Genomic DNA, 18,229 nt, shown 5'->3' with positions numbered 1-18,229 from the left:
GCAGTGTTAAGCAGTTAACTTACTGTACTTGGCACAGCACTTGGAAACCCTAATTCTGGAGAATTCAGATTTAAACATTGGAGACTGAAACACCAGACAGCAATTGTAACTATTACACTGAAGCAGCAGCATTCTCTTTAATATTAAAAACAAGGAAAATTCTGCCCAAACCTACATCATTTAAACATATGTACAATTTTCTTTAAAAAAAAGAATATTACAACTTTTAAAGGAAAATATAGTGTATTTTTTCTGTATGATACAAAAGACATGCATCTTTAAAATCATTTATTTGCAAAAGAACAAGAATTACAAATATTAGAACGCTTGCTGCTTAGACAGCAATACTTTATTTAACCAAGTTGCTTTTAAGAGATTGGAGGGGGATAAGAACTTTTATAATTAAGACCAGTATCCCTTAACCTGGTACCCATCCGAAGTTGTGGGACTCCATCAGCTCTAGCCAGTATGACCAATGTTTCAGGATTATGGAAATTGTCATCCAGCAACATACAGAGGGCACCGGGTTGGGAAATGCTTCAGTTCCATAGGCAGGACATATGCCACCAAGAAAGCTGTTCAAAAAAAAACTTGTCAAAGCTGAAGTGGTAGCCCAGCACTGGCTCCTTATATTGAAGTAAGGAGGACAGATTTCAGTGGGACTTGCCAATTTTGTGCTTGGACTTACATACCTGCTAATGCCATGCATAACATGGATAGCTGTGGTATAATAATATATCACTGCATCAGTTCTTGCCATTTTAAAATACAGTGGTACCTCTACTTACGAATAACTCTACTTACGAATGTTTCTACTTACGAATGGAGCTCCGTCCGCCATCTTGGATGTGGTTTAGGTAGGATTTTTTCTACTTACGAATTTTTAGATAGGGTTGCTTCGACTTACGAATTTTTTCTCCCAATGCATTCCTATGGGATTCGACTTACAATTTTTTCTACTTACAAATGTGCATTCGGAACGCATTGAATTCGTAAGTAGAGGTACCACTGAAGTCAGAAGCCCTTCTAATGAGTCAGAGACCTTAAGGATGAACAAAAGGAGAACATCTAACCTATTGCAACCCAAAACTGTGCTTTTTCTTTCTGCATCTTTCCATGAGGACACGTGTCAGATGCCAAACTACTGATGACAGACATGCAGAATTTCATCTGCAGCAGTAATATATTCTGATCATGAATTTTGTATATGAGAAATATTCAGGGAAAATATGCTAAACACTAAAAGCATGAGAATGAATGTATGTCTTGTTTGTATAAAAATTCAATAAAAATTATATTAAATAAAAAAAAGAGAATGAATGTGGCGTTTAGACTTCTACTTGCTTATTTGGTTCCAAAGCTCTGTGAAGACAGATGCTGTAAGTCTCATGAAAGTGCTTTGTGAGCCATTAAAAAGTCCCACAAATTTATTGTGCTTAATGAATTTGAAAAAGGCAGTGACAGCTTAAGTGGATACCAAGTAAGAAGGCACATTACTATCCATCAGTAGAAGCAAAAACAAGATTTTCTTAGTTTCCTGACCAGAAGTCACTAGTCAGAATCTAATATGATAGTGGGGAACTGAATGAGCAGGTGGATCAGAGGAACTTGGCCACTTGTCTATGCTTTGCAAGGTTCATAATTACACACCTATGATTGAGGGAAAACTCACAATCCCCCTAAAATATAAAGGCAATATATAACTTTTATAAATAAAATACAATAAAAAGGAAAAACACTTAAAACAGTGCCACACAATATAAATAAAGCAGTCCTTGATGAGATTCTACTACAACAGTTTACAAACTCTTTCCCAGCCTCCAAGTATGACTTTCTCAGTTCCACATCGAAAGGCTCATGTTACTTGCCTAGACTCTTTTGAATTGAAGTGGCCTCGTATGACAGAGGTGCCAGAATCCCTTAAATTCCCACATCAAAAGTACTCTGACATTCCTGCTTTTTGAAAAGGCATATATAATAATTGTCTCCAAACCAGCTGGGACTTTGCTTCCACCAGGTCACCTTCATTTACTAGTTGTCACTCCCCCTCTAAGTAAATTTCTTGAAAAGTAATTTCTCGGAAGTCTCCAGCCATTAGTTTAGTTTTGAGATGGGCAGCAGAGATGTTCTGTAGGCCTAATTATAAATTGAATCAAGTCTTGTTCTAATTTCCTACCAAGAAAGGGGTCCTTGCATAGCAACCCAAGTAAGCACTGCAAATTCTCATTAGGGAGCCTTATTTATAAAATTATATAATATACATCATATATTATATAAAATAATCACACACTATATACACACACAGCATTTGACAATTGCTGCAACAGATATAAAAATACAAAGCTTGTTTTTATCGCGCGCGCGCACACACACACTCACAAAACACACAAATGTTACTCAGTATGGTACATTGCACCGATGAGCACCTCTGCTCTTCTGTAAGAGGCTTGCAATTACTATTCAGCACATTTGCCCTTTCCTCTATTCCCCACCTCACCCCTTCTTCAAACAGGGCGTTTCTAGGTCCTGGATCTAGCTAGGAAAACGAATTCATATTGCTGCGGGGCAACTGCAAATATAAAGCTATGTGCCTCCAATTCGTGGAGCTGTTTTACAAGTGTAAGTTTGTTTTATTTGTGCTGGTTAAGACTGGGAGAAGGTGGAAATATGCAGCTAGTCTTGTGACGTACACATTGTGCCCCCAGCTATTTCTGAAGCACAGGCACCTTTCTTAAAGCTACATATACAGGAATTGTACAACTTGGCTGCAAGTCTGACACAACCATTGAATAGTGTTGGGTGCTGCGGGGCGAAGCAGCTATTTTGTACTCCAAAAGAAGTGAAACAAGGCTGCATCACCCCCAACCCTGACTGCCCTGCTTTTACACCCATTATCCAAGTTCCATGAAGATACACAGAATAATCACGATAATCTTTGGGAAGCTCCACCCCCAACCCAAAAAAATATTTTATTCAAGTTGGCAACCATGGAAAGGTGTAAGGCAAAGAACTTGAGTCTGAAGCTGGTACCTAAACCAAGTGAACAAAATGTTCTAGAGGCCTTACATTCTAAGCTTGATTGTGTAATGCTCCAGTGTATTTATAAAGCAGCCAAAGCAGAACCCTTTTCTGGACCAACTTCTGGCAAAGGGAGAGTTTGTACGACCTATTTCATAGAATGTGTTGCTAAACTTAACTGCCAACAACTAGCACTTTTGTCCCCAAACCTCCCTCAATATTGCTCCATCTTGTGAAAGTCAATGGTTATAAAAGTTCTTACTGCAGATTAACTATTCTAAACTTCCTCCATTCTGGCCATTTCCCTCCTGGTGTTTCCCTCTTTAAGCTGTTTTTCTTAATGTGCACTGTGTATGAACTTATTCACCTTTAAAGCAAACTCCAGAAACACACTTGGGGGGGGGGGGAGGAGTAAGATAGGAGGGAGCCATTTCCAATCCAGAACAATTTTGATTGCTTTTCTAAATCACGGACATCAAATTCTCCCCTTGCTTTTTTTAACCCAAGCATCCTACAAAGCCTTTCAAAAAAGCTCACCTAACCCAAGTAGGAAAATGTGTCCTGTACATTCTCCTTGATGCACAGGACACATAACAGGAACATCAGGAAACAAATCAACATGCTTTAGAATGGCAACAAGGGGCACCAGTGCAAAATACCCATGTTCAACTCTTCCACCCAGCAGTAAGGGTTACATATGTGTCTGCCAACCATTAATTGTTGCCCATGTTGTGCCTTTCACTATCTGGAACGAGTATGGCAAGAACTTCACACCTCAACTACTACATTCACTTAAATGAGCCTCTCTTCAGTCCTGCTATTTTCCAACAAGTTTTCGCTAGCACTGACTGAGAACCAGACTTCCATTGAAAGTTCCATGATTTTCCACTTTAGGGTGTTTAGAGTTAGGTGGCAACAATTCACTAATATGCTGTAAGAATTTAAATTTTCATAGACAACAGTTCATTCTGTTTCCATTTGCACGGAACCATCCTGTGGAGTTATATCACCAAATTGTAAATTATAAACCGAAAATTAACTTGGATCTGAACCAATCCAATAAGTATTTCTCCTAAATGTTTGCACTATAATGAAGCTGTATTTTTCCAATGTCCGTGGAAAACATTTTAGTATGTTTCCTGTAATGACAACATATCTTCAGATAGTCACAATGGTATCGTGCTGGGAGGGATGGGAAGGAATTTCTCAAGACATAAATAAAATGAAAAGGCAAAAGGCTTTTTTTTTTAAAAAAAAACATACATTCATAGGACACTACACCAAAAAATAAATAGCATTTTTTATAATTAACATCCTGTTGTAAGTCTCTTTCAGCGACTCTGCTGTGCAGTTACTGGCTTTAAGTGGGGAGGGGAAGGAGGTCAGTTCCTTAAGTCTCCTGTACTTGGAGCTGTCGAAGACTCCCCAAACCGTCCAACGTAACGCCATTTGAAATCCCTTCTGTCTTTTCATTACAGGCTTTTGAAAGAGGCTGGAGAATAAGGGGACTCCAGCTCAGCATGTGATTTGATGTTTCCAAATGTGCACTGTGATCTGCAAATTAAAAACACAGCTATTATCATCCAGTTGTCTATTAGCAACTTTAACAACCATCAAATTTATCAAGAGGCTTCATACAAGCTCCAACAGGCTGGGAAACAAGACTACTATTCGATGAATCATCAACATTCTTCCCTCCCCCGCTGTCCTGCAGCTCTTCTATCCTGAGTAGCTAGTTTGATTAATCTTAGTTGCTGAAACACAAGATCACAGCCGAAGGTGGTCTTGGCAGAGATTAAAATAAATTAGCACAGTGTTTAAAACAATTTAGTCACCACAAATAATCCAAGGAGAGTACTGGATGAAATCCATTTTTAAAAAAGAAAAAGAAGCCCGCAGTTTAAGCACCACAGCACCAAATTCCATAACAGGCACAGGGAACCACAAGAAGCTTAAGTATTTAATCTCAGTCTGAGTTTGGTTTCTGTGCTAAATTGCTCTGATTATAAATAAAAAGCAACTGTCTCGGTGGCAGCTATATATTTCCACAATTCCCAAAATGCTGGCATACCTTCTATACAATCTGTACTTAGTGGATTCACATTTTCTTGGTCACAAGAGTCCCGAGGAGATGGGGGATCCACTTTCTCCTTGCCGTCTTCCTCTGCCTCAACGTTGCATCCGGGGGTTGTGGACGCTAAGCACATCGCAACCATCATATGATTCAAAGGTTTCATTTCTAAACTGTCCTGCTGATAAGGTGCTACGATGGGCATCACAGCTGCAGGGTTGCTTCCAAAAGTGCCACTGGTTTTAGTGAAGCACCTAGAAAAATTCAAATACATTTGTGGAAAATGGCTCACTATAAAGTATACTGCAAATCACTTTGTGATGCACCTTATAGAAAGTGATTCATAAATGAAATAAACAATGTTTCATTACCCAGTTGTACAAAATAGAGGGTTATTGTTTTTTTAAAAGACAGCTCCCAGTAAGTGCTCTCTTACACATTTTTAAATGGGGTATTTTTTTTGAAATATAAGAAAAAGAACTTCAATATCAATTTGCTCTTTCAATTGGTAACTTGACCTCTGCTAAAGTGCTGCTGATAGAGTGATTACATTCAATATTGGATTCTTCAGCATTGTAAACTTAGAAAGTGAGAACATGCTTTCTAAGCCTTCCCAGAAAGAATCTTTGATAATTCTCTCTCATTCTGGATTGTGAAAGACTAGTCAAGCAGGGAAGGAAGTCAATTCCTTATAGCGGAATCTACTTAGCCTTTGAACAACAAAAAAGGCATCTTACAGCTAAAATCCTTTGTAGACATGCCCAGAGCTAATCCAAAGTGTTGGGAAACTTGCCAGGGCTATGAATGTTTGCAGCTGGAGAACCAGCTTCTAAGGACACTGAGGTGGTTATCAACTTGCTTTTTCAACATTCATGATAAATGCTAACAAGTACTTACTATATTATTTGTAACTAAACAAATGAGAAACCACAGCACACCCATATCTATTTAGGACATCCATATGAACTGAAAATCTGGGACACAAAGCATGTGAACGATTAAGAATATTCTCTTAAACCATGATAGAAGTAGCAAAAATATTTTGAAATTTTGACACTGCACTTCATCCTCTCACATATATACATGTTTACAGTGATTTAAATTAACCCTTTTCTTGTTACAGGGTTTATTATGAGAACTTGAAATAAAACATAGAAAGTATTCTTCCACCAAGTAGAGGAACTACTGGCATAAACATTCTTTGAATTCATTCACTTTTCATTGACTATGGTTTGCTTGCTCTCCATAATTATCTCCTAGGAAGAAGATGATTAACATGAAGCTCTGTCTTAAATTACTCCTTGGCAACCACACCACTTATTCACAATGGCTGTCAAAATACATCCTAAAGCTACATAATATTTAGCTTTACAGATGGAAAACTTATTATGTGGAACTTTCTTTAGCCACAGAAGCAGAATCATAATTAGAAATGCTTTGTTATTTATACAGTGCCAACGACGGACTTTGCACTTTACAGAAGCAACCAAAAAGTCCTCTTTACGTCTGAGCTTTAAAAGCCAGCCAGAACAGGGAAGGTTATGTCTGTCATAGAATCCTATCCTATATAATAATGTCCATGTTGTCCCTGCGTCCAGATGTCCCGTGTGTCCCTGGGTCACTGCGCATGTGCCCCAGGGATACAGGGATTGGACAGCAGAGACTGCGCGCGCGCACTCTCCCCCCACTCTGCCTCCTCCAACCGCCGCTCCCGCCGGAGCGGCGGTTGGAGGAGGCGGGGGGGGGGAAGAGTGCGCGCGTCCTTCCTGTCGGCGGCTGGGGGAGAGGAAGGAAGGAGGAGAAAGCGCCGCTTTCTCCTCCTCCGTTCCTGTCCCCCTGCCGCCGACAGCAAGGACGGGTCCCAGGGTTCGGAGAAGCGCTGCGCAAGCGCTTCTCCGAACCCTGGGATGTCTGCTTCCTGTCGGCGGCTGCGGGAGAGGAACGGAGAAGGAGAAAGCAGCGCTTTCTCCTCCTCCGTTCCTGTCCCCCTGCCGCCGACAGCAATGACAGGTCCCAGGGTTCGGAGAAGCGCTGCGCAAGCGCTTCTCCGAACCCTGGGATGTCTTCTTCCTGTCGGCGGCTGCGGGAGAGGAACGGAGGAGGAGAAAGCAGCGCTTTCTCCTCCTCCGTTCCTGTCCCCCTGCCGCCGACAGCAAGGACGGGTCCCAGGGTTCGGAGAAGCGCTGCGCAAGCGCTTCTCCGAACCCTGGGATGTCTGCTTCCTGTCGGCGGCTGCGGGAGAGGAACGGAGGAGGAGAAAGCAGCGCTTTCTCCTCCTCCGTTCCTGTCCCCCTGCCGCCGACAGCAAGGACGGGTCCCAGGGTTCGGAGAAGCGCTGCGCAAGCGCTTCTCCGAACCCTGGGATGTCTGCTTCCTGTCGGCGGCTGCGGGAGAGGAACGGAGAAGGAGAAAGCAGCGCTTTCTCCTCCTCCGTTCCTGTCCCCCTGCCGCCGACAGCAAGGACGGGTCCCAGGGTTCGGAGAAGCGCTGCGCAAGCGCTTCTCCGAACCCTGGGATATCTGCTTCCTGTCGGCGGCTGCGGGAGAGGAACGGAGAAGGAAAAAGCAGCGCTTTCTCCTCCTCCGTTCCTGTCCCCCTGCCGCCGACAGCAAGGACAGGTCCCAGGGTTCGGAGAAGCGCTGCGCAAGCGCTTCTCCGAACCCCAGGATTCTAGCGCCCGTTATTGAACGGGCTGAAAACCACTAGTGAGGCAATAAAATCACATCAGACTACAGGTGGAAAGATGTTTTTGAATGCTCGGCTAAACCTCTCCTCATTAGCAGCTAAGGGTTCTATTCCTGGCAAGGCTTTTAAACCAATGTGGGATCATATAACAATGATACCTATAGTCTCAAGTCTCTGTGTTCTTCAGAGGCCATGCTCCGCATCTCACTGCCACTGTAGGTCCAGCAGGATACTGCATACTTGGCTGCAGTGTCTAGACTCTGGAACTCTCTTTGGGAGAGTCAACTGGCCCCTTCTTTAATGCCATTTATGTGAATTGAAAAGACTTTGTTCTGCCACATTTTTAGCTTGACTTGGGTAATTCAAACCTGTTGCTGTATTTTTTAACAGTTCTATTATTGGTAAGTTGTTATGTTTTGATTTACAGTTGTGAAATGCCTTGTGGGTTAGAAGTTTTTATAAATTCTGCTGCACGTGTAAACCTAGCCTAAAAATACTTCTGGAAGGTATCCAGGGTGAGACTTCAATGGAAATCTAGAAGGGAGTTCCACATCTGTAAGAACTAAGAACATCTGTTTAGGAGCCTTTGCTCTTCCAATAGTATAGTCAAAGTGCTGGTTTCCAAATGTATACTTAAATGCACATATCAAAACAATTGCAACCTCAGCCCTACCTGAGCAATCAGATCCTTCCCATATCCTATTGTAAGAATCACAGAGATTCCCAAAAAGAATCACAAATGCAGACAGCAGAGGCAAATGCTGTCCACACACTGTGGTCTAACCATATGAAATTCACTCTCCTTGTGTATTTTTAACAGAAGACCTGTAAAATCCGACTTTTGATACTCAGCATAGATCTACTACTACATTTTTGTCTGATTCTATTTGAAAAGATAGTATATTTGCTTTAAATTTTGCAATGCAGAATGGCTTGAATGCTGGGGGCTAACTTTTTCTTTAAAAAACATATTTGCTTTGTGCATCTAAAGTAATCAACGCTTAAATACTTGACTCAAAACACAGGCAACTATAAGTAGAGATTATGCAATCCTGGGATCATAGTTACATCAGTCTTTGATTAGAGAAGACTGGGATGACTGCACCACATTGAATACTAAGAAAAACTGACACCACAGAACTGCTACACAGTTCTATGGTACAATAATCTATTTTAGAAGCTGTGCTTACCTAAATTGACAGCAAAGGAATTAAGAATGGCTCCTGACTAAGCCATTTAATTTCCGCTTGTTTTACACTGAAGGGCAAGAAACTGGCTATATTCTAGAATGAACAAACTTAAAAATGTTTGCATGAGGGTTTCCCCCTTAGTCCACAAGCCACTAAGCTCAAAATATACAGCCGACACAAGGAGTGCTTTTTATCACCTGTAAAAGAGAACTATTGCCCCAGATGTATTTAAAACAGTCTGACCAGGAAAACATTAGCACTGATCCCAAATGTTGAGTTTGTTTGATCTAGGGGCCCAGAAGGGTCAGCTGTGTGTAAAATAAGACCAAATTAACCCTAGTAATCAACCTGAGCATTCCACGTGTCCCCTGCAGACAGACAGTGGTTTCTCGCTGTCTGTTTGCTAATGGAAAGTTGCAAAAATCAAGGGTAAGACTAAAGAGATGTTGGCTGAACCTCCCCCCCCCACACACACTGTGACTTCTTACTCCTGCCACCATGGACCCCAAGAGTCACTCTTGAAATCTGATAGTCTCACTAGAGCAGCCTCTGGTGCACCTAAGGGAGTTGCAGTTGAAATGGGAAAGCCAAAGAATTCAGGTGCATGCACAGAGATGTTCGGCAGCACACATGGCACTCTGATTCACCAACTAGTTATTGTTGTGGTCATTTATGAAACTTGGGGGGGGGGGGGAGGGATTGGCAGCTTTTACAAAAGAGAAAAGTGGAAACATCTAACAATGATAATATTATACCAAATATAACCTCTGCTTGGATTATCTTTCTTACTAGTTCTATCCGATCACCCAGTTTCTCTTGATGTGCACATGCAGTTAGCTTCTTTCAGAATGAAATTGTCTGTTGCAGCATGAAACTTTCAGCCTAAAAATGATGAGCTTGTAACAGCTGTTCTTTTCTGTCATTGTGCTTCCTAAGAGCATTTTACTATGTCAATGGATGGCCTTTGTGGCAACTAGGTACTGTACTATACATTTGAAGATGGAACTGTTTTCAGGACTCCAAAAGCAGCCAAATGTATCCAGTACTAAGCAGTGAGCCACACCCAACCTTGTGGCTGGTTCTTGGACAGCTTCATTTCTCCTGTTGACTCTTATAAATGTTATGTGAAATGACATATGTGCATCTGTGGAAACTGGAGATTCTCTTGCTGGATGCCACATTTTTATATACTGGGTGTGGTGTTTAGCCTGCCATTGATCTGAAGTCTCAGGAGAAGGGTTCACAGTTACCTCACAGCAAGATGCAGATCCTGTATTTGAGATACTCAGCTCATTACCTATCTGCATCCCCCATCCTCACTACAAGGATGGTCTGTTAAAACACCTTCCATACTTCAAAACTGTCAATCCAGTACTCCCATTTTGCAACTGGAACATACAAATTGAGCAGATAATCCGCATTTCTTGCGTTTGTTCTGTTTTGCTGTACAGAGCTTGGGGACTTTTGGCTCATTTTGGGGCCTCTTCATAGTAATAATTCAATATAAAAGGAAGAAAACAGAGTGCACCTGCTAGTCTATCATATACCAATGCAACATCATAGAGGGAACAAGCTACTCAAAGATGTTCCTGTTGGGAAAAGACTGGAAGGTGCTGGTAGATGGGGAAGATAAAAGAGAATGGATGGCAAAAGAACTACGCCTCTCACAAACTGAGCTATGAGGATCCACAGAGAAGCTCCTCTGGGTGGTAATATTCATCCCTTGTTTGGGATGTTTGAGGCACCCATGTTGAAAGCACAGTGGTATAATAACCACAATAAACCTAGGAGATTTGCAAGTTGACCCATTAATTTGCAAAGACAAGGTAACGGAACATAGATTAGATTATTTTTATCCTGAGGCAGCATCACCAGGTGCTATGGTACCTGTTTCTGGAGTCAAAGTATTCGAGAAATCCCAGGAAGCTGCTGTTAAAGTGCCAACATCTTAGTATGCACATTTCCATAAAACATAACAGATATTATAAATAAATCTTGCATATTCTTTATGTGAAGATCAGGGATAAAAAGCAATCTCCACTTGAAAGCCCCTAAAATACAGAGGTGTAGTAAGCAACTGGAGCAGACTCAATCCCGAAGCTCACTTTATTCTCTCTTCCCTGGTTTACTACCTGTTATTGTTCCGACAGTTCCGGCAGTTTGCGCATTCTGAAGGGTCTGTCTGAGGCATAGCTGTGTATACACCACCACCCTAGATAAATTGGGGGTTTGGGGTGGGGAGAGAATAACAGATCAGAATAAATTCAAGCTCTTAAACATGCCATCTGTTACAATTAACAACAACAACAACAACAGATTCTATTCTAATTTGTAATGAAGTTTGGCATTCATCAAAAAGACAGGGCACACAGTATTGCAAAATTTGTTTTGCAAAGCCTAAGTTTCAGCATGTGTGCAACAGCTAAAACTAACAGCTGTAGCTTGCCCGCGTATGTTGTAATTTCCTTGGCTCTATTTTCAGCCTGTGGTGCCCAACTCAAATTTGACAAAACTGAAAATGCTTCACACAGATGAGAAATGAAAGTAATTTCCTTTCCACTACAGACTTTTGTCTGCTTGTGGACACAAGATATACATGTGGCTAGTATGATGAACACATCTGACTGATTTTCTTGGAATTAATCTAATTAGATCAGCTTGCTTCACCAAACTCAGTTTTGAAATGTTCTTTATTTTCACAGATGCAATAATTCACCAGCCAAGGGTGACTTGGGGTTTGGGGGTGAGAGGGATTTCGAATTGTTGGTTTTGGCTGCAGAAACCTTTACAAATAAAAATGCTAAGATTAACACATACCTCACTGCTGAATGCAAGGGAGATGCAGGTTTGAGGAATATTTGAAAATGAGGCAGTACAGGTGACAATAAAAATCTGAATTTAACTACTCAAGTCAAGACTGTGAACGACCATTTTACATCCAAGACTCAAACTCTACTGAACAAATCTTTCTGTCCAATATTTGACTATGAAGACATCCAAAGCAAAACTGTTCTAAGATGCCACATTTGCTCAACACAATAAATTTGCTGACCAATAAATCATGGGAACCATAATTCTGTGTGTGGGTCAGAGGGCTTTAAATGAATGTACTATATAGCCACACAAAATTCCAATTTCATACTCCAATTTAGCTGTGGTGTGTTGTTTCAAGATGAAGAGGACAAATTAGAATATTATAGGCAGATTCTCACTTTGATATTATGGATGGGGCAAGTACAACACACACATGGCTCTCATTAAGTTGAAGAGTCTCTCTCTCTAAATGTCAGTATGTAGCCCTTTGAAATACACAAAACCAGTGAATAAGAAAAGAAAAGGCCTTTGCTTTGAATTATTTTATAGGGATGCATGCTGAACTACAGATTTCATATTTAGTTTAAAGGGTACTATTTTTATTCAGAATGTAAATGTCAAAGTGAGAATCAGGCCTTAGACAAGCATCTAAAAGAAAACTGACTAACACCTGTTTTAGGTTTGTGTCCCTGGAATACCCCCATAATAGACAATAGACAATTGTTCTGTTTAGGTTCACATAGACTGGATATATCCATCACTGACAGAATGCTTATAGAATCATGTTTTGATACTTGTAAAATCAGTGTTTGGGTTGGCTTTTAAAAAGAATGAGAACTTAGGAGTTTAAGAGTGCTGCAAAAAGAAATAAGATAAGGCAAGGTTATCTGAAGTGGCAACTCTTGCTTGAGCAGCAATCTGTTTCTCCCTAAAATGAAGCGCTTGTGTTCAGTTACCAAAAACAAACATTAGTCCTATATTCCCCACCACCCTTAGAAGTATACTTACTCAAAAAAATTGAACACATTCTTTGTTTCCCCATAAAATATTCAAAGTTTTGAGCAGGACCAGTGTTAAAATAAGATTAGCTATTTAGATAATTCCTTGGGGAAACAAATTTAACAAATGAATATTTTTTTCATAATACAGGGGCCTAATCACAATCATTCTTGATAATATCAACCCAAGTCTCAAACATTCAGAATGCAGACAGACTTATGGAGTGTCAGAGCAGGACCAGGAGGAGGGATTTTTTTATTTAATTAACCTAAGGTTCTGGCACACTGTAATGTAATAAAGAGCACTGCTTAAAAGTTAAACCTGAAATGGGGCTATAGTAACAGTGTGGTCATAAAGCTAAAGGTTCTGGCACAATTAATGGAAGAATGTGAGAAATCTCCAATAAGATCACAATAATCTCAAAGCAATGTAAATGAGTGGAAGGGTATGCAATGTGTAACTGCCATTATTACTATGACGTAGAACTAAACTGAGAATTGCCTGATGAATAATTCCACCCAAGCACCTTCATCAAAGTTAGGCTGACAGTATTCAAGAACAAAAAACCAAAACAAAGCAGAATAGTACATGGGAAACTACACTTATGCAAGCTACCTCTGTCTGTCTGTCGATTCACACATAAAAATTCACCATTGATGACATGCACATATATAATAGGTATAAAAATAGACCACTAAAGACACAACTTTCTTCAACCAAGTAAAACGCAAAACTTTTCAATGGTGTTTGTTCACCCCATCAGGTTCACACATACATGCATAACATCTTTATTCTGAAAAACTTGGCAGAGTCACAAGAAACTATGAGAATTGAAAGACGGCATATTTGCTATGCTTGATCTTTTAGCCAACCTTTTCAAGCCTCTCTGTAACCACCAAGTTAGCAAAACATTAATATTGGGTGTTAAAAATGCTGTTTAAAAATGAAGATTCTAACCCCTAACAGTACAGTAAAAGCTCATGGGTTATGTAAAAAAAGGGGGGGGTGGATGGGGATAGTTTGCAAAGAAATCCATATATTCAGATTCAAAATATAAAATTAACTGAGATGTATGGAGATGTCATTTGAAATACATGTGCAGTTCTCTTGTAGGGGTCTGAAATGTTTAATTTCAATATAACATACTTCTATGAGGCAATTCCAGCAAGTTAAGCTTCAAAAAGCATGCCATGTTATGGAATTTTCAACATATTTGTTAAGTGCTGAATGCTTTCCATTGCCTAAGATTTCATTTCGTATTATGTTCAAGAAACAGGCCTCCCTCCAACCAACATCTAGGGCTTACTTACATTTCCGAGGTGGTGGGTGTGTTCATATTCCATGTGTGCTCTGGACAGGGAGTTAGTGTGCCTTGGATAAACAACAGTTCCTCCATTTACAGCACCGTTCATGATTCCATTCGTTCCATTAGGAACCTTGTGATGGAGGTGAAGGCAACCATTATTATGGTTTCCATTACTGATAAAGTTTCCATGTATGCTGCCATTGATACGACTTGTGCCTGGTAATGTCGTGTACTCAAGCATTTGCCCATTGATATCAGCACGTTGGTAAAGGTAACCAGGAGGGTCATACTCTGCAAGAGTGAGGATTAGGAGAAAATGCTTAACACTTCAACTCTTAAAACATGTTTTTTATCTGAAAAGGTTACAGATGAAAATGTTTTATAGCTGGCTGTTCATGGTAGAGTTTAAACCCCTAGCACTACAATGCCTTAAGCCCTTTACAAATTATAAAACATGTTACAATCTGACCAACAGAGTTCAGATAGCAGATTACCACCACTGATAATTAAGGGGCTAACACTGATTACATGTTTTGCATATTTACCACTGTTTGGGGAATCTGACAGCTTTTGTGGCATAAAGACATTTATTTTATTGCACCAACACTATTCTTAACAATGCAATATAGATTGTTCTGTCAGATCTATAGTTATAAGAGCCAAGTAAAATTGCTATTATTGAAAGTGAAGGCACGGAGTTAGGCTCTAATCTCTATGTTTCATAAGAGGAATAAAGCGCTTTTTCAAATTTCTTCCCCTCCGTTATTCAGTGGATCATAACAGCAACTGAAAACAGAGGACATGAAGAATATTAGAATTAACCTACTCTGCATGGCAATTTGCTGGCGATTCTTCCACAAGCACATAGCAATGAAGGCTATCAGAATAAGCACCATCACTCCAAGGACACAGCCCACAATCAGGTATAACATGTCACTGCTTCGGACAGGACCATTTGGTTGACCAGCATTACTCCCAACTCCACGATCAGGAGAATTTGGTGGTGTGCTAAGGTCCTTCACTGGATATTCTGATGCTCCAGGTGTGCGCTTCACTAATAGGGAGGGAGGGGAGTAGAAGATAAAAAACACATTTAAAATAGCAAGTCTACAGAAGTGTTATTAATTTTATGTCAATCAAGAGCTGCAATTACTGCAATCCAAAATGGCATGAAATATGATGGTAGAACATTTTTGATCATAAGTTACTTGATAATATATGTTTTATAATTTGTTTACCCTCAAGTCCACACATGTGTCACTGCTTTAGCTTCTTTCACACTTTCACACATAGGAATAATGAACATTACCAGAATGTAAAGGGCATGTAAAGTAGTTGACAAAAAAAGATAATGGGCCCATTTTTGTTGTCAAATACCAATGCTTATGGATGGCTTGAAATGAACACATACCAATATATTCTGGGATAGGTGTGTATAAAATTGATTAAAGATCATTCTTCTACCCTTACTAGTATCTCAAAATTTTATATTTTAAAACTGTTCATAGTTTCAAACACAGTTTGCTTAAAAAGAAATAAATTATTTATTGAACAACAGGGTATTGGGTAGCTGATGATAAATCCTACGTGTCTTTCTGAACCCAGAAACTGAAGCCATTGTTTTGTTTACAGCAATAACAAGCAAGAGCATTAGCTTGAGATAAAGTATGGGAAGATAGCAACAGTTTTATGCACTGGATGAGAAGCTCTCTCAAGCACTGAGGTTTGGTTTTGATGGTAGCATGTGATTTCTAAAAGCCCATATTGGATTATATTGTAATGAAAAGGAATATTTATTTTCATGAAGAAACTAACTAAAACATCTGAAACATTGTGAAAAACATTTGAAAAGAAATGAATTATTACATAAGTATGAATACATTAGGGAACAGCAAATATATGGGTATTGGTTTGGTGACAAGAAAAATAACAGCTCCTTCTCACCTTTGGTCTCACAGATCATCACATTGCTGTAGTCACTTTCACCTCCTTCATTGTAGCACTGCATTTTAATATCATAAGATGTTTCAGGTTGCAGGTGACTTATCAAGTGCCACTGCTTTGTGCCTAGAAAGAAAGAAAAACATATAGACAGGTTTTCTCTTTGCTTGACATTAAGCATGTAGCATGTTTGTTTCACAATTTGGAAAATATAAACTGAGCTAAAAATTGTAGGAACTGTCCTTGCAATTTGAGGACAACAGGTAAAAATTAAATGGCATATTGCAATTAAGAGCTAAGATAGCAGGCCAAAATCAGTCTTACATACACAAATATGCATATAAGAAGAATGTAATTTACTACTAATAAAATGTCTACAACCTTCCTGAACATGTTTGTCTCAAAGATGGAATGTAGCATCTATTTAACATAAAACCCTAAGGGCAAAGTCTGAATCAGACATGTAAATAAAACTGCAATAAGAAATATTTGGCAGAAAGTGGTTGTTTTAAACTTTGGAATTTGACCAATACATAGCAGTATGCCACTGCCTTTGCATGCACAGCCATGGATCACAACATGCTATGATGATAGAATGTCTTTCTTTCATAGAATGTCAGGAATGCTTTGATGGTGTTTCCTGCTTGGCACGGGGTTGGACTGGACGGCCCTTGTGGTCTCTTCCAACTCTATGATTCTCATCTAGCCCATTGTTGTTGGCCTTCCACCATGCTATGAAGATCTGACTTTTTTTTTTATAAATAAAGCATGCAATAGGAGCCTGGTAGAAAGAGACACTGTACTTTTGACTGTAGGTCTTGCTGTTGATACAACTAATCACAATGTGATACAAGGAGTAACATGAACCACCTCCACCTGGCACCATAATCATGTACAGTGGTACCTCGGGTTACAGACACTTTAGGTTACAGACTCCGCTAACCCAGAAATAATACCTCAGGTTAAGAACTCTGCTTCAGGATGAGAACAGAAATCGTGCGGTGGCAGCGGGAGGCCCTATTAGCGAAAGTGGTACCTCAGGTTAAGAACAATTTCAAGTTAAGAACAAACCTCCAGAATGAATTAAGTTTGTAACCCAAGGTACCACTGTATTCTCATTGTAATCATGCTGAAATGCAAGCTTAAGAGTGGAACAGAGAAAAAGCAAACCACAAGAGGGTGTGTAAAGGGAAGTTTTAGGAACATGCTAGGCCATGACATTTAAATGGAATAAACAGAAAAATGCCTAGCTAGCTGAAATGTGGAAGTGTCTGTCTATGCAGTTAAGCTAGCGCTATCACATGCAAGATTGTGTTATTGGGTGTCTTGTATGTCTAACCTATATGTATAAAAACTGTGTGCAGAGATAAGGGTTCAGCCTCTGATCACTTTTCTGATCGCCTGCTGTTTCCTTTCCTGCTCAAGTAAGGAATTAAATTGCTTTTAGAGGATTATTGGGTGTCACTTGTCATTTTGATAGTGAGTAAAGGACTCAGCTGTGCAGAAGACCTTAGGTGGGGTTTCCCCACAGCACTTTCACCATGCTATTAAGACTTGACTTTTTAAATATAAAGCATGTGATAGGAGCCTGGTAGAAAGAGAAACTGTACTTTTGTCTGTAGGTCTTCTGTAACATTTTGCTAGCCACCTTAGGTTGTGTGTATCTTTTTAAAAGCAGAAAAATGAAGAGATCACAAAAAGACTTTAAGCCACTCAATTCTATACTTAAGTCTAAGAACATACTCCAGAGAACCTGAGGAAAGCTTAAGTAGTTCACTAACAGCATGACTAGTACAAGCTGCAGACAATTTTTATGTACTATGAAAATATATGAAGTAAGAAGGCCTTTGATATTCAGCATTGGAAATTCTAATCCAAACAAGTTCATTTAAGAGAATGATTTTACTGTGTCTGGCTGAAAGTCAATTTTTCGTTTAGACACCACCTGGTGTTTTCTGTGTGCTCATAAATCACTTTCAGTCTGTATGCTCACCCTTATGACAAGTTTTAATAAAGAGGAACCCACTATAATTAAAATGGTTTAGATATGCCTAACGCTTCTTAAATGTTGACATTGTGGTCTATTTCTGCTGGAACTACTTCCACCTATAATACAGACAGATCTATAAGCTACAGCCTTCACAGGGAAGAATAGTATCAAGATGCTACTGTATTTCAACAGCACCCAAGTAGGGGCGCTATTTA

General features: G+C 39.8%; 1 protein-coding gene across 4 annotated transcripts in view; it reads right to left on the bottom strand.

Annotated features, from left to right (window-relative positions):
* Positions 1 to 469: 469 nt before the first annotated feature.
* The window catches only part of CDON (cell adhesion associated, oncogene regulated), a 123,257-nt gene continuing 105,497 nt past the window's right edge, over positions 470 to 18,229 (bottom strand). For all 4 annotated transcript variants that reach the window (XM_060268305.1, XM_035140257.2, XM_035140256.2 and 1 more), the window contains 6 exons: positions 16,028 to 16,150; positions 14,910 to 15,137; positions 14,088 to 14,374; positions 11,097 to 11,176; positions 5,090 to 5,343; positions 470 to 4,572 (listed from right to left, as the gene is read on the bottom strand). In XM_060268305.1, the coding sequence (XP_060124288.1) occupies positions 4,409 to 4,572; positions 5,090 to 5,343; positions 11,097 to 11,176; positions 14,088 to 14,374; positions 14,910 to 15,137; positions 16,028 to 16,150 (1,136 nt within the window). In that variant the 3' untranslated portion in view covers positions 470 to 4,408. The remainder of the gene's footprint in view (positions 4,573 to 5,089; positions 5,344 to 11,096; positions 11,177 to 14,087; positions 14,375 to 14,909; positions 15,138 to 16,027; positions 16,151 to 18,229) is intronic.

This window comes from Zootoca vivipara, chromosome 15, assembly GCF_963506605.1.
Source record: "Zootoca vivipara chromosome 15, rZooViv1.1, whole genome shotgun sequence".
NCBI lineage: Eukaryota > Metazoa > Chordata > Lepidosauria > Squamata > Lacertidae > Zootoca > Zootoca vivipara.
The sequence above is the reverse complement of the archived record's forward strand: the minus strand, read 5'-3'. Positions and strand labels throughout refer to the sequence as shown.